Genomic DNA, 15,374 nt, shown 5'->3' with positions numbered 1-15,374 from the left:
TACGACATCAACCATTAAAAACTTCTCAGAGGCACAGCACAGCTATGTGAGAGAAACCTAGGCAGAGGCCTTTGGTCTAGCCAGGGCAAAGGTGGGCAACGCCCTGGTCTGCCAGGGATCCCAGCCGCAGCCTCACGGCTACTCTTGAAGCATGACTCAGGAGAGTATAAATATGTGGTTAGGCATGGACTCTCCTCAGCCGAGCCAAGGGCAACTTTTCTGCCAGGCGGATGCCAAAAACGCTGCTCAGGCAAACATGCCGCGCTTGGCTCCTGGAGGCATGTGGCCAGAAGAGCAATCTAGCAACAGCCGACAAAGTCACCTAGAAGAGGGACTGGCTGGGGGAAGCAGGTGCCTTAGCCCGAGTCAAAGTCTGCTGCTTCCACTGATTGGCAGCAAGGGCTCTCCAGGGTCATTTGGGCAGGAAAGGGTCTCCCTCATCCCTACTTGGGGAAGCTGCCAGGCGCCAATCCTGGGCTGCTGTGCCCACGGAGCAACAGCCCTCAGGGTGAAGGAGTTGGACCCAGTTGTGACCCTCAAGTAATTAATCGGCGAGATTAAGCCACTGGAAACCTTTCAGTTGACCCAACATTACTTGTTTCTTAATGCCTACAGAAACCCTGGTGAGGGCAACAATATTTTTAATTTTTCTTTAAAAGAATCCTTATCAAAGCAGGCACCATCTTAGGAGAGCTATTCCCTGTCCTCTTTCATCACTCTCACAGAAGAGGAAATGCAGGCACCAACTCAAAACAGAGGAAGAATGCTTTCTTCCGATGGAGCTTTGATCAGCTGATTAAAACTCATATAATTCCTCGGCTAAGATTTCTGCAATTGGGTGGTTGTTCTAGGTAAGCCTAAGGAAATTAGACTGGCCTCGACTAGAGCCAGGGCCTTTTTGGCCATGGCCCCGGCCTGGTGGAATGTTCTCCCACAAGAGACCATGACCCTGCGGGATTTGACATCTTTCCACAGGGCCTGCAAGACGGAGCTGTTCTGCCAGGCCTTTCGGCAGGATGTAATTAGACTTACTTTCCTTTGTATAAAACAAGCCCGAAGGAGGCCCCCCCACAACCCGCTCACAGGTCCTTGTATGTTCAGTGGAAACAGTTAGTCCTGGCAAGTATTAAGGACTCTCAACTCCAACCTGATCATTGCCACCTGCCCAGCTTTTAACTTGTCTGAATTAATTTTAAGATGTATTTTAATTAATTGATGTCTGTTTTTATGCAGACGGGCGGGATACAAATAAAAATATATTATTATTATTATTATTATTATTATTATTATTATTATTATTATTTGCCAGGAACTCTTTATAAGGGCAAAATGCTTAGTTAAGGCCAAATGTTCCACAGCAGCCTCAAACACGTCAAGAAGGTGCACTGAGCCCCGTTCCTGTTTTGCCCCCCAACTCCATCCGTGTCTTGCTGCAGGAGGGCCATTCCACAGGCCAGGTCCGTGACCATTTAGTCCATTGAAAAAGTCACGGCATGTTCATTCTGACACATGCAGCTCAGAGGACTAACTGCGAGATACAGCCTCTGCCCTTAACTAGGAATAAACACAGTTTGCTGAGGGCAACTTTTTCAGAAGGGTCAAGGCAGCCCAGTGCAGAACTGTCCGTGTGTCAATTAATGACTTCCTTACCTTGTGAAAAACAGGTCTGTGGCCTTTTCTTTACAAGCCTTTTAAAGGTATTCACGAGTCTGCCTGGTCCTCATTTGGAGGAGCCTCTAAGCCTTTGGCTTCTGTTCGGCTTGTAGCAGGAGAGCCACAGGTCAAACATGTGCTGCGCCAAAACCAAGCATTTCCGTTTGTCTGCTTTAAATTTGCTGCCTCTCATTCCTGATGAATGTCCCACACTCGCCCTTTGTGCTCAGAGAAGGGGATGAGCCCATGGACCAGCTGCTATTTCGCGTCCCCCATTGCTGGATCCTGCCTGGAAAAGCCTCAGAGCTTCTCCAGAAAGGGAAAGAGTTTCTGCAGAGATGATGAAACCCCTGAATTGGGGAAACGCAGCCCAATTTATCTATTCCCATCATGGAATCTGCATTCCAGATTAAGATGGGAGCATCTCTCCGACAAACTTGAGGTTTTAAGAGTATCGGATACCCAATTTTAAAATGAGTTTTTAGCAACACATTTTGGGGGACTGTAGCAGGGGATAAGAGCATAAGAAGAGCCTTTGGATCGGGCCCATGGCCCGTCTAGTTCAGCATCCTGTTCTCACAGCGAGCAACCAGATGCCCCAACGGGAAGCCTGCAAGCAGGTCCCGAGTTCAAGAGCAACTCTCCCCTCCTGTGGCTTCCAGTGAAACAAACTCCCTTAGAGGTGGTGGACGCTGCTTCCGTGGAGGCAGTTAAGCAGAGGCTGGGTGGCCACCTGTCAGGGATGATTTAGCTGAGATTCCTGCCTTGCAGGGGGCTGGACTAGATGGCCTCTGGGGTCCCCTTCCATCTCTGCCATTCTATGGTTCTATGGCAGTATATTGTCTCCCTGCTACATTTTAATATTTTAATGTTCCATTATTTTAATGTTGTATTTTATTTTTGTTTTTAAGTTGTAATCATTCATCTTGTTTTTATTATTGCTTGTAAGCCGCTCTGAGCCCTGGGAGGGCGGGGTATAAATAAAAAATTATTATTATTATTATTATTAACTCATATGCAGAATTCATCATGCGAAAGGCTGGGCTGGATGAATCCCAAGCTGGAATTAAGATTGCCAGAAGAAATATCAACAACCTCAGATATGCAGATGACACAACCTTGATGGCAGAAAGTGAGGAGAAATTAAAGAACCTTTAAATGAGGGTGAAAGAGGAGAGCGCAAAATATGGTTTGAAGCTCAACATCAATAAAACGAAGATCATGGACACTGGGCCCATCACCTCCTGGCAAATAGAAGGGGAAGAAATGGAGGCAGTGAGAGATTTTACTTTCTTGGGCTCAATGATCACTGCAGATGGTGACAGCAGCCACGAAATTAAAAGACGCCTGCTTCTTGGGAGAAGGGCAATGACAGGCCTAGACAGCATCTTGAGAAGTAGAGACACCACCTTGCCAACAAAGGTTCGCATAGTAAAAGCTATGGTTTTCCCAGTAGTGAAGTATGGAAGTGAGAGCTGGACCATCAAGAAGGCTGATTGCCAAAGAATTGATGCTTCCGTAAAAAGCTGGCTGTCCCCTATGAACTTGGAAAGAGGAGAACCTCCCAGGGTGCAAGTGTGCGGTGATGAGGGCGGGCGATGCACTCCGAAGACAGACGTCAAGCGCCACCCAGGGAGAACCCAGGCTCCCTGGTCCCTGGCCGGCGCAGCATGACGACACCTTCTCAGGCAGCTCTTGTGTGGCTTTTCCTTTCTCCGGGACTTGTTTTCGAAACAACATTCTTTCCGTTGGGCAGATTTTCCATGAAATACAAAGCAGCTGCCATCTTGGTAGGAGGAGGCTGATTCAAGACTGATAGCGATCTCTCTCACACACACAGACACACACACACTCAACGGCCTGGAACTTCCGTTTTATTAGTTGCCTCTTCCCGACATGCCGTGTTGTCTACAGAGGCCAGAGAGTTGCAGCTGGTTCCCCTGCCCACGCACAGTACATGCGCAAGCAGCACAAAGGATGCGGCAGCTAGACTGGTGACTGGGAGCGGCTGCCAAGACCACATAACACCGGTCTTGAAAGACCTACATTGGCTCCCAGTACATTTCCAAGCACAATTCAAAGTGTTGGTGCTGACCTTGAAAGCCCCAAATGGCCTCGGCCCAGTATACCTGAAGGAGCGTCTCCACCCCCTTCTCCCAAGGTCCTTCTGGTGGTTCCCTCCCTGCGAGAAGTTAGGTTACAGGGAAGCAGGCAGAGGGCCTTCTCAGTGGTGGCGCCCTCCCTGTGGAACGCCCTCCCACCAGATGGCAAAGAGATAAACTACCTGATGTTTAGAAGAGCCCTGAAGGCAGCCCTGTTTAGGGAAGTTTTTAATGACTGATGTTTTAATGTATTTTAAAACTTTTGTTGGAAGCCGCCCAGAGTGGCTGGGGAAACCCAGCCAGATGGGTGGGGTGTTATTTATATATATATCTAAACTACCTCACAGGATAAAAATTCCTTCCAGTAGCACCTTGGAGACCAACTAAGTTAGTTCTTGGTATGAGCTTTCGTGTGCGTGCACACTTCTTCAGATACCTGTGTATGTGAAGTGTGCGTGCACATGAAAGCTCATACTTTTAAGCAGAGGCTGGATGGCCATCTGTCTTGGATGCTTCAGTTGAGATCCCTGCATCGCAGGGGGTTGGACTACATGACCCTCAGGGTCCCTTCCAGCTCTACAATCCTGTTTCTATGAAGTCCTCTGGCTTCTTGCAGGCAGAGCCCAAGGATGAACCCTTCCGCCTTGCCCAGGTGTAACCCACCACCCAGTCAATGCCACCTGGAGGAAGGGAGAGGGCCAAGCCCCTTGCATCTGAGGAAGGACTTTGGATGATGCTGGCTGTAGCAGATTATTGGTACTATGCTGCAGCCTAGGGGAATCCCTACCTCTCCACAAATGTGATAGAGACACACCAAGGACCCCAAAATCTCCTGCCCAATGGAGCCTTTGGGGCAGGCGTCAGGAAACTTGATTTGGAACCATCTTTGGTAGCAGAATGTGGAACAGACAAAGGGTGCACTCTAACTTTTCTAACATGCCGACTGGATTAGTGGCCAGCTTGCTCAGTTAGTAGAAACTAACTAGAGAATGCAACGTGAGACTATTTACGTTTTTAAATCGGTGGTAGTTAAGACACACAGCTGGATGGGAAAGCCGAGTCCCTCTCAGACACAGGGTGACGTCACTCGTCTACGTGCAGCGGAAGGAGCCCTCCAGCCCTGGGCACCCACCTCTGCAGGCTCCACCGCTGCCGCCAACCAGCTCCCCATCTGGATTCAGTGGCCACAGAGCACACAGCCTTCCCCGCCAACCACACTGGCTGCAAACAGCTGCTTACCCTGGACAAGAGCCGGGAGGCTGACGGAAAAGTGTGGAGAGCTCCCTCCCGGCTGCTGCCCAGCTCCCTCCTTCAAGAAGCCTGTGGGGCACCAGGAATTAACCCCGCCTGCTGACACCGGACCACCTCCCTCGGGTGACCCAAGTGGAGCTACCCCGATGTGGGTGGCAGAGACTGCAGCTGTTTGGAGCCCAAAATGACTTTAGGCGGAGCTCCCTGGGACACGAGTCCACTGGTGGAAAAAAGGCTTCTCTGTGTCCATCCTTGCACGCCAGAGACTCAAACGGCAAAGCAGCTACGCCTCTAGCGGTGGAGAACAAGTGGGGTTAATGCACCTCTTGGAAGTGTGTGGGGGGGGGGGGAGAGACAGCCAGGACAGACTTGGATGAGCTTCTCTACCAGAGGTGAACCAAGCAGTGATGGAAGCTGTTAGAAACGTTCATTGAACCAGAAGGCTGCATTTCTGCCTTTCATTGAGGTGGGGGGCAGCAGCTCCCAGGGGGGAGGGGAGAAGGGAGTCGGGGTTCTTCTGCCCCCCAAGTTGGAAACAGAAAGATTCCCAGGGGGCTCGTGGACATTTCCTGCGGAATCCACAGGGGCTTGTAGAGCAAGATCCGCTTCCCGCCATGGATCATGCAGCGGTTGCGTGGCCATCCGTCAAGGATGCTTTCGTTGAGATTCCTGGATTGCAGGGGGCTGGACTAGTCCCTTCCAACTCTCCGATACTCTGATTCTATGCAAGAGGAGAAACTGTCCTCCGTGCAAGTCCTCTGACCTGTGAGGAGAGGACAGGGAGCAAAGCTTGAGGTGTTCCGGGGCTGAATCTTACAGAGAAAATTCCCATTTTGGGGCAGTCCAAGGACTGCAAGACGTGAGCTTTGAAAGGTGAAAAATGTCCTTCCTCAAAGGATTTCAAGGTAAGGCTGGAGAAGGCACTTTGAGCACAGGACAGCCTGCTGCAGTTGGGTGGAGTTTGGCCCAAGCAGCCTGCCAGCTCTTTCGCCGCTCCACGGTGCCCTGCATAAGAGCCTGCCCTCTGCTCCCGCATCCTCCCAGGGTGGCCTTTGCCCTGCTGATCTCTCACCTTGACTTATGGGCAGAGGAACCGGGAATGGACAAACTGGGGGATGGAGCCTCAGAGCACATCTGAGCTCGAGTGCCACCGTCTGGCCAAAGGAGGGCACCGCAGGGACGATGGGTGCTTTGGGAACCACCTGCACCCCCCACCCACCTGCCCTGGGCCATGTCTGGACCATTAAACAGTTATGACCCTTTTGAGCAGTGCCTGTAGCGGCTGCCTTGCCCCGGAGGAATCTGACGCCTGGAGCTGTGCTTCTTTTACTCCTGGGATAAAGGCGCAGGGCTCCCTCCTCTGGCCCCCCACCCTGCCGCCTCCTGGGCCCGCAGGCCTCGGCTGGTTCAAGGAACCTTCTAACAGACAGGGGGCAAGCAGGGCGGCATGGAACGCGGGCAGCGCACTGGGCATACTCACCGGCATGGCTGAGTGGGCATAGGAATCCCCCTAGGGAGGGAAGGTCAAGACAGGAAGCTTCAGAAGACACAGACCCACCCGGCTGGCAGGGGGAGGGGGCAGTCTGGCTCCACGCAGCAGCTGGCACCGTCCTCCTCCGCAGGGAGGAAGGGAAGCACTGCCTGGGCGAGTCACGGACCGGCTTCTCTTCCGCAGACAGCCTGGCCAAGGACAAGGGAAGCAATCTGGGGGACAGGGGGACCCCGGCCCTGAGGTCAGAGGCAGAAGAGCTCCAAGCAGCAGTTGCAGAGGAGGGGAAGGGGGCTGGCCTTGCTTGCAAGAATTCAGAGGCACCGGTGGAACTCTCTGCCAACAGAAATCCCACAGGTGCCTTCTGCTTCTAAATCTCAAGGCCTGCAGAAAAGTTATCTGTTCCACCAAGGCTAGGCAGACAATTAAGAATACCTCTTTCCACAACAGTTAACTGATCTCTGTCTTGAGCCTTTTCTATATGGCTTTTATTGCATGGTTTTATGTTTTGATTGCTTTGATGGGGGGTGTTTATGACACAGTGGTATACAAATATTTCTAGAAATACTTTGTGGGTGTTCATCTTGTAAAATGCCCTGTGATCTTCAGATGAAGGGTGATATATGAATTTAATAACTAATAATAAAAAAATCTGGGTGAGGAGGGAGGAAGGGGGAACTGCCACTGGGATCAGGTCGCTGGGCCAGATGGAGGACTGCTGTTTGTGTCTGGAGGGTGGAGGTGGGGTTCACAAACTGAGGGGCATCACCAGCCAGGGGTGTCTCTGGGGTTCAATAATGTTTGCCAAAGGCACCTTCCCAGCGGATTCTGCTGCTGGGCTCACTAGCTATACCAACGCTGGGGGTGCCTCCATAATTCTGCACTGTGTGAGGAAGGGCTTTCTATCTGTCCTGAATCTTTCAACATTCAGCTCCTCGAATGTTCTATGGTCATCGGAGAGGGAAGAAAACTTTCCTCTATCCACTTGATCCATGCCGTGAATAATTTTATAAACTTCTGCCATAATGCCTTTTCTGACAGCAATCTTGCAAGGTAGGCCATATTGCAGATGGGGAAGGGGTCTGCAACTGAGGAAGCCTGGCTCGCTCAAGGGAGCTTATGGTCAAGGCAAGATGTTGGCCAAGGGCTCTGTGGGTCCCAGCTTACCCTCCCCCCTTGCCCCACATATGCGCCCCCCCAGCCCACCAGCTCCTAGGTCATGATGGGGCTTTTGTATCCAAACTGGGAGCTGCCGTTTCCCTCACATTTCAGATACATGAGCAGCTGCATTACGGATGCGCTGACGAGCCCATCCAAAGGGGCAAATTTCCTTTACAGTGGTACCTCGGTTAAGAACTTAATTCGTTCTGGAGGTCCGTTCTTAACCTGAAACTGTTCTTAACCTGAAGCACCACTTTAGCTATTGGGGCCTCCTGCTGCTGCCGCACCGCCGGAGCACAATTTCTGTTCTCATCCTGAAGCAAAGTTCTTAACCCGAAGCACTATTTCTGGGTTAGCGGAGTCTGTAACCTGAAGCGTATGTAACCCGAGGTACCACTGTATGGGGAAATAAACTTTGCAGAGCTCTCCACCACCCGGGGCAAGCAAAGGCTTTCTGTGCAAGGATGGCGACGGCCAGATCGACCCGCGAAGGAGGGCCTGGACCCAAGCAAGACTTTTAAAGATTTTTCAGGGTTCCATCTGAAATCTGCGCTCACCATCTGGCCAAAAGTAAACAGGGGAGGAGGGGGGGAAGCGAGGGAGAGGCTGAGGGAGGGAGGGAGGGAGGGAGGGAGGGAGGGAGGGAGGGAGAGCACCAGGCTCCCCTTGCAAAGAGTTCAGGCTGAACTGCTGGAGCCGATTACGGCCGGGAGGATTGCTGAAAGATTACTTCCCCTTCCCAGGTCGCCCTAACCTCCTGACCTTCCCCGATTACCCCGCACAAGAAGGTTATCAAGATACAAGCCTCCGAGGATTAAAGGAAACTTAAAAATCAAAACAGAAAAACACTCCTTTCCCCAACAAATAAAAAACTTCCTTGCTTTGTTAAGCTGACAGCCCCGCCATAGGTGTTGACATAACCTTCCATCTGCAAAAGGCTTAGAGTCAACAAATCCGCACGCTTGGCGCAGATCTGTCCGGGCGATTTACTCTGACTTGTCTGACATGAAATTAAAATAACAGGCAGCCACCAGGGACAAAGGGGCTCCCTCTCTCTCTCTCTCGGCCGTGATAGCCATCTCCTGCAACCAGAGACCCGTTCTCCAAAGAGCTGGAGACCATTTTGAAAAAGATATATATATAAAATACTAGCTTGTTTTATTTTAGATTTGGGTGCCGGGGTTTGCCTCCCATTCCTTTGTGGCGAACCACTACCACCCTGCTTGATTAGTGCATTCGGGGTGGGGTGGGGGTCCCAGGCCCAGGGTTTCATCCCTGAGCGTGTTCCACTCTTTTGAGGCCATCTGAAAACGGTTACTCCAAACCACCATGGAAGTTCTCTGGGTGGGGGCCATAAGAGGCTGGAGGGCCCCACCCTCACCTGCGAACTCTTCACCCAGGGCTTGAGCATTTGACAGCGCAAGGCGTGCGGGTCCCAGCTCCTATTTGCTGCCCTCTTTTCAAGCCAGCACCCAGTGAGAAAGCAGCAGGACGGAGAAGCATCCGTCAGGACCAGAGGGGTCGTGCCTCCCTCTTTTGGGGGAGCACGTCCTGTCCAGACTCTTTGCAGCCACCTCCAAGCTCCCCACCAGACCATTTCTGGGCATGAGAACAGAAACACCCACCTGAAAGCAGGGGAAACCGTTTCCGCTCGGTCTCTCCCAGCCCCACTTTGAGAATGTCCTGATCAATCTGGGAGAACATCATTAATGGTTTAAGGAAGATTAATCGCTCCAGACCCATCCCATAAATCATCGCAGACACGTCCTGCATTCCCGCACATCTCCACGTTAGGGATGCTTTATGCTCGGGTGGAAAAGCGTCCCCCGCAGAGCTGAGCTGCTAAAGGAGACCACCAACTGGAGTGCTCTATAAACCAGACCTCGAACTGAGGAATGGGACTCTCCCCAACCCTGTGCCAGGGAAAGCAGGGCAGGCGAGAGCGTCCCCTTGAACGTCATGATATGCAGTGACCAAAACTAAATATCACGTGCAAGATCCACGAGAGGGTCTCCCAGAGGACTGTGCATGCTCACATTTCACTGAACTGTAGCCACTGACAACGGATACTAATTTCACCCTGTTGTACGTTGCTCACTTCTTCTCCCATTTGCCACTAATGTGAAAGGAGCGTCCAAATTACATGGGTGAGAAAACTGGGGACCTCACTCCCCACCTCTCTCTCACACACAGATCTGAACTCTCTTTTTGCACCATCATCTATTTCTCTCCCCACTTTATTCTGAGGCCTGGATTTGGCGGGGGGTGGGGGGCACCTGGCTCCAAGGAAAATGCACAGCCCCGAGATTTGCTAAATACTTTCTGAGCCTGGACTGAAATGAAGGGTGGTTAACTTCACCACTACAGTCTCCACAATCCCAAAAGTATATTCGAAACAACGACAAAAGCTCAAGTCGCTGAGTGGCAGCCAGAGGGAATGACAGTGGGGGAAAGCCCCACCAATGACATCAGGCTGATCCTGCACAGAGGACGGAGTGGGGCAAGGCCAGCAGGGGCAATCCTGCTCTCTCCCTACTACTCGGAAAAATCGTCTGCAGAGAGCTAAGAGCATCTTCAGAATGGCCACAATCTGCTTCTCCAGTGGAATACGCCACACCTCTAGAAGATGGAAAGCAGGTACCCTCAGGCCGTTTCACCTTCCTCCGCCCTTTGCCCAGCGTTTCAGAGACATGCCAACCATTGAGCTGGACCCTTATTTGGTGGCATGATTGCCACTCCCTCCCATGATTCAGACAGGCTTGCCTGCCTTTGAAAAAACGTCTTGCGGTTGCATTATATATATAATACAGCACTTATGCTCAGTGTTACCAATTCGCTTAGAACAAACAGGTTTTTTTAAAGTTGAAAAACTGCTCAGGGGTGTGCGACAGGAGAGGTGCTAGCCAGTCTGCACCAAGCACAGCCCGATTCTGCTGCAAACAGGGAGATCTGGTCTTTCAGAGTTTAATCCTAGAGAGGAAACTGTTCCTGCAAATGACACATGGCAAGCAGGACTCAGGAGGACACAGAAAGAAGCCAAGGACAGAGGAAGGAAGGGGCAGAGGCAGCAAGGTTTTCCCAAGTGGCTTTTGGCATTGAAATGCTTGTGGAAGGACCCATCAAGCACAATGTGAAGAAGAGGCTTGGATGTCGTCCTCCTCCGTCAGCAAATGCAGTTGCCGACCAGCTCCAGGAGAAGGAGACTGTTGTCCCCGGCTAAATGCACTAAGGAACAGCTCTGGCCCTTGGTTTTGCCTTCACCACCTCTGGGGAGGCTCCTAACATCATCCTCTCCTGCCAGCTGCATCTGTGGTAGCTCAGGAGGTGTGCAACTGGAACAGAAGCTCCCGAAAAGAAGAAGAGGGAGAGGGAGAAGAAGAACCTTCGTGTTCCGAGACACACTTACAGGCAGGTGTGTAAAGACCGCGAAGGTGCTGCGCAGGAAGGCAATGAGGTCCACCAGGTAGTCGCTGGCCTTTGACCCTGCCTCGACGGCCATCCAGTCGTAATCTGCAAGCTGCAAGAACTGGTCGATCTTCTGGTTCAAGTTCGTGTAGATCTCCTCCTCTGCAGCATGGCGAGCGTCCTGAGGGAGAGAAGCAGGCTGAGCGGGAAACGAAGCATCACAACTGGAATTCTTTGAGTGAGGTGGACCATCCATGACTGCCTCCAGGATCCCTCAGGAGGATGTAACCTCCCTGGGGCCTTTTGTGAAGGGCAGGTACTAAAAATAGCTTATGTAATAAATAAATATGCAAGTAAAAGAAAACCCTTTGACAATGGTGGCGAGCTTTAATGGCCCTAAACAATTTGATATAATCAGCAAACTTGGCAACTTCTCTGCTCAGCTCTTACTCTAGGTCATTTATGCACAAGTTAAAAGGCTCTTGTCCAAATAGCAATCATTCTTGGAAGTCCAAGTATAAGGTTCTGCTCTTAGGCAGGTAGAACCAGATGCACAAATATAGGATGGGGGACACCCGGCTTACTAGAAGTACAGGTGAAAAAGATCTAGATGTCTTGGTGGACCACAAGCTTAACGTGAGTCAACAGTACGAGGCAGCAGCAAAAAAAGCTAATGCTATTCTGGGCTGCATCAACAGAAGTCTAGTGTCCAGGTCAAGGGAAGTCATAGACCCACTCTATCCTGCTTTGGTCAAACCACACCTGGAATGCTGTGTCCAATTCTGGGCACCACAATTTAAGAAGGATGCTGACAAGCTGGAACATGTGCAGAGGAGGGAGACCAAGATGATCCAGGGTCTGGAAACGAAGCCTTATGAAGAACAGTTAAGGGAATTATACCCAATTTAACCCAGTAAAGAGGAGACTGAGAGGAGATATGAGAGCCATCTTCAAATACCTAAAGGTATTCCATCACATGGAAGGTGGGGCAAGCTTGTTTTCTCCTGCTCTGGGGGGTAGGACCAGAACCAATGGATTCAAGTCACAAGAAAGGAGATTCCGACTAAACACCAGGAAGAACTTTCTGAAAGGAAGAGCTGCTCAATGGTGGAACAGTCTCCCTCAGGAGGTGGGGGACTCTCCTTCATTGGATGTATTTAAGCAGCAGTTGGACAGACGTCTGTCATGGATGCTTGAGCTGAGATTCCTGCATTGCAGGGGGTTTGGAATAAATGACGCTCGGGGTCCCTCTACAATTCTATGATTCTATGATTCCATGGCTCGATGTTAACCAAATCACCTTCATCTATATCCCTGCTGACATTCTCAAAGAACTCTAATCGGTTCCTGGCACGGGCTTTGGCTTTGCAGAAGCCATGCTGGCTCTGCTTCAGCAGGGCTTGTTCTTCAATATGCTTGGTTATTGTACCTTTAGCAGAGCTTCCCACCAGCACACGGCACCAGCCTCACCTTGAAGGTGGTCGTTCCATATAACTTCGTCGTGTGGACGGTTTCTGGCAGGACGTTGGTGATGTTGGTTATGAATTCCTCAAGGAACCTGCAGGACTTCTCCAAGTGTGTTGTGTTGATAATAATCTGGACCAGCTGGAAAAGGAGCAGACACACATTTCACACTTTGGTTTTTCAACAACCGACAGCAGAACAGATAAAGCCAAGGCAACCCACAATGGGCACCTGCGGTCATTCAGACACAGCCTCTGGCAGAACACAATAGGTCTGGACAAAGAGTCAGGGAAACGGGTCTCTTTTCCCCAACAGGTGATGTTTCTAAGCCATTCACGGCTCTCTGGGAAGGAATTTCCCAAGGATTTCTGCTAGAGGCAGAAGAAAAACTCTAATGAATTTTCTAAATTCACCTCGTCTCCAATCCCATTAAAAGGCAATCTGGCTACAGGAAGAAAAAAAAAGCAAGACAGTAGATCTGAAGCCCTTTGCCAATAAGTCTTAAGTGACAGGAGCCTGAGTGACAGCTCCTCCCTCCCTCCCCCCAGCTCAGACAAGGCTCTTTAGGAAAACCTGCAGGCACTCGGAGGGGCAATTAAGAAAGAGCCAATTTGGTTGTCTCAGGATTTGAGGGTTTGTGACTGCTGCAAAACATGCCCTGTTATTTTTTCTTGGGCTGGAGGGGGGGAGATAAAAATGCTCCTGTGCCTGACATTAGAGGTGGCTGCAGGTATTTCTAAGGAGGAGCAATACAACAAAAGAAAACCAGAACCCCTTTTTCTCGTCCTGCCTTCCCCTCCCTGTCCCCCCCCCCCCGGTGCTGGGGATTTTACACTAAAGAAGGGGGATTCGCATCAGTTGTAGGGCTCCCTCTTACCTCTGGAGCCATCTCAGCTACTTTTGATCATCTTCCCGTTTTTTTGAAACCAACTTGCTTCCACTCCAAGGCCTCTACCGTCTCCTGCCAGGCTTCCAACAAATACAGTGGAACCTTGGTTCCCGAACGTAATCTGTTCCGGGAGTCTGTTCGATTCCCAAAACAGTTTGGGAACCAAGGCACGGCTTTTGATTGGCTGCAGCAGCTTCCTGCAGCCAATCAGAAGCCACGGAAGCCACGCTGAGCGTTCGGCTTCCAAAGAACATTACTTCCGGTTTTCATTCATTCAGGAGCTGGAGCGTTCGGCTCCCAAGGCGTTCAGGAGCCAAGGTTCCACTGAATCTAACTACCCCTTTTGCCACCACCTTATTAAGCTGAGAAAGTCGGCTGTTTGTGGGTTAGTAAGATTAGGTGAGGCTGGTGGAGATTGTAGCGCATGGGTGCAAGATCTCTTGAGGGTGAAGTGCAATCGCAGATCTACTCACACTGGAGGTAGCCAGCCCCACCACCACATTCCACTTTTAGTTACGCGTGTTGCATGCAGGCTCTCCCAGACCCCACGTCCCCATTGATCAGTGGAGAGCTCCTTCAAGGAACGGCTAAGAGGACACTTGGACCTTCGGTTTTAGCAGGCGTGAGAAGCTACCACCACCACTCCAAGAAACGTCTGTGTTGTGGAGCAGCACAAGAAATGGCCTTAATGGGGAGGGTGGAAATGATGGGGTGTTTGAGATTTGGACATGGGAGATCCTGTGTCCAAGGCAAGGAAGTAGGTGGGAGGCAGGAGAAGAGATCAATCAAGTGTGTAGAGAGGGGGCTTTCTACAGGACTGCTGAAAATTGCTCTTCCTTTCAGGCGAGGCACATGAAGAGGAGGAGAAGGCGCACAGAATTCATGCTCCCATATCCAAAGTAACTATGAAGGCAGGGGCAAACACACACACACACGTCCGAAAGCAGAGCACTCGCCTCCGTCAGGCCGACGTTCCTCCTCTTGATGACGTTCTGCAAGCAGTTGCTCAGCGTTCGAGTCAGCAGCAAGTTGGTCGATTTCCGAATCATGTCATCCACTTCGGTGGAGCTGAAAGGCAGAGAGAGACGTGAAGAAGAGAAATTGCTTAAAGGGGCAGTGAACCAAGCATTGCTTTGGAACCAGATAATCCTGGAGGGTCAAGTGGCCCTTTCAAAAACCCAGCATCAAAAACAACGTGGTTGCCATCCAGGCAGACTGAGGACCTCTGAGGGAATTGTGATTCCAGCAAATGGCAATTCTGAATTCTCATGACGGCGGAAGAGAATGAGCCAGACGAGTCCTGATGGCGAGCAACGTTTTGCACCCTGAGTGTGCGCATGTTGAGTAGTTGAGGATGGAGATTTCAGCCTCTCATCACAGAGGAAGTGACATCCTGGCAGAAGCTGAACTGAGCCCACAAGGATGAAGTCCCAAATTGGGGGGGGGGGGGGAGAGAGAGAGAAGGAACAGGCACCTGTGATTCACTCTCTTTTTATGTTACACTACTATAAATGGAGGGAGCGGGTAGCGCTGTGGCTTAAACTACAGAGCCTAGGACTTGCCGATCAGAAGGTCGCCGGTTCAAATCCCTGCTACGGGGTGAGCTCCCGTTGCTCAGTCCCTGCTCCTGCCAACCTAGCAGTTCGAAAGCACGTCAAAGTGCAAGTAGATGAATAGGTACCACTCCGGCAGGAAGGTAAACGGTGTTTCTGTGCGCTGCTCTGGTTTGCCAGAAGCGGTTTAGTCATGCTGGCCACATGCTGTACGCCGGCTCCCTCGGCCAATAAAGTGAGATGAACGCCGCAGCCCCAGAGTCGGCCACGACTGGACCTAATGGTCAGGGGTCCCTTTACCTTTACTATAAATGGAACCATGTTGAATTTTTGAAAACTGTCACTGATTGTTTCATATAAGAGCCATAAGAGCTCCTGGTCGAATTCCAGAACAAGTTACATGTATT

At 50.9% G+C, this 15,374-nt stretch overlaps 1 protein-coding gene across 1 annotated transcript in view; it reads right to left on the bottom strand.

Annotated features, from left to right (window-relative positions):
- EXOC6B (exocyst complex component 6B) overlaps positions 1-15,374 on the bottom strand; it is a 213,486-nt gene that overhangs the window by 65,050 nt on the left and 133,062 nt on the right. Inside the window, exons 16-18 of the mRNA XM_081924938.1 lie at positions 14,371-14,482; positions 12,532-12,666; positions 11,063-11,242 (exon numbers count right to left, since the gene is read on the bottom strand). Coding sequence (XP_081781064.1) covers positions 11,063-11,242; positions 12,532-12,666; positions 14,371-14,482 — 427 coding nt within the window. The remainder of the gene's footprint in view (positions 1-11,062; positions 11,243-12,531; positions 12,667-14,370; positions 14,483-15,374) is intronic.

This window comes from Podarcis melisellensis, assembly GCF_964234715.1.
Source record: "Podarcis melisellensis genome assembly, chromosome: 9".
NCBI classification, from domain to species: Eukaryota; Metazoa; Chordata; class Lepidosauria; order Squamata; family Lacertidae; genus Podarcis; species Podarcis melisellensis.
This window is presented reverse-complemented; position numbering and strand designations above follow the sequence as displayed.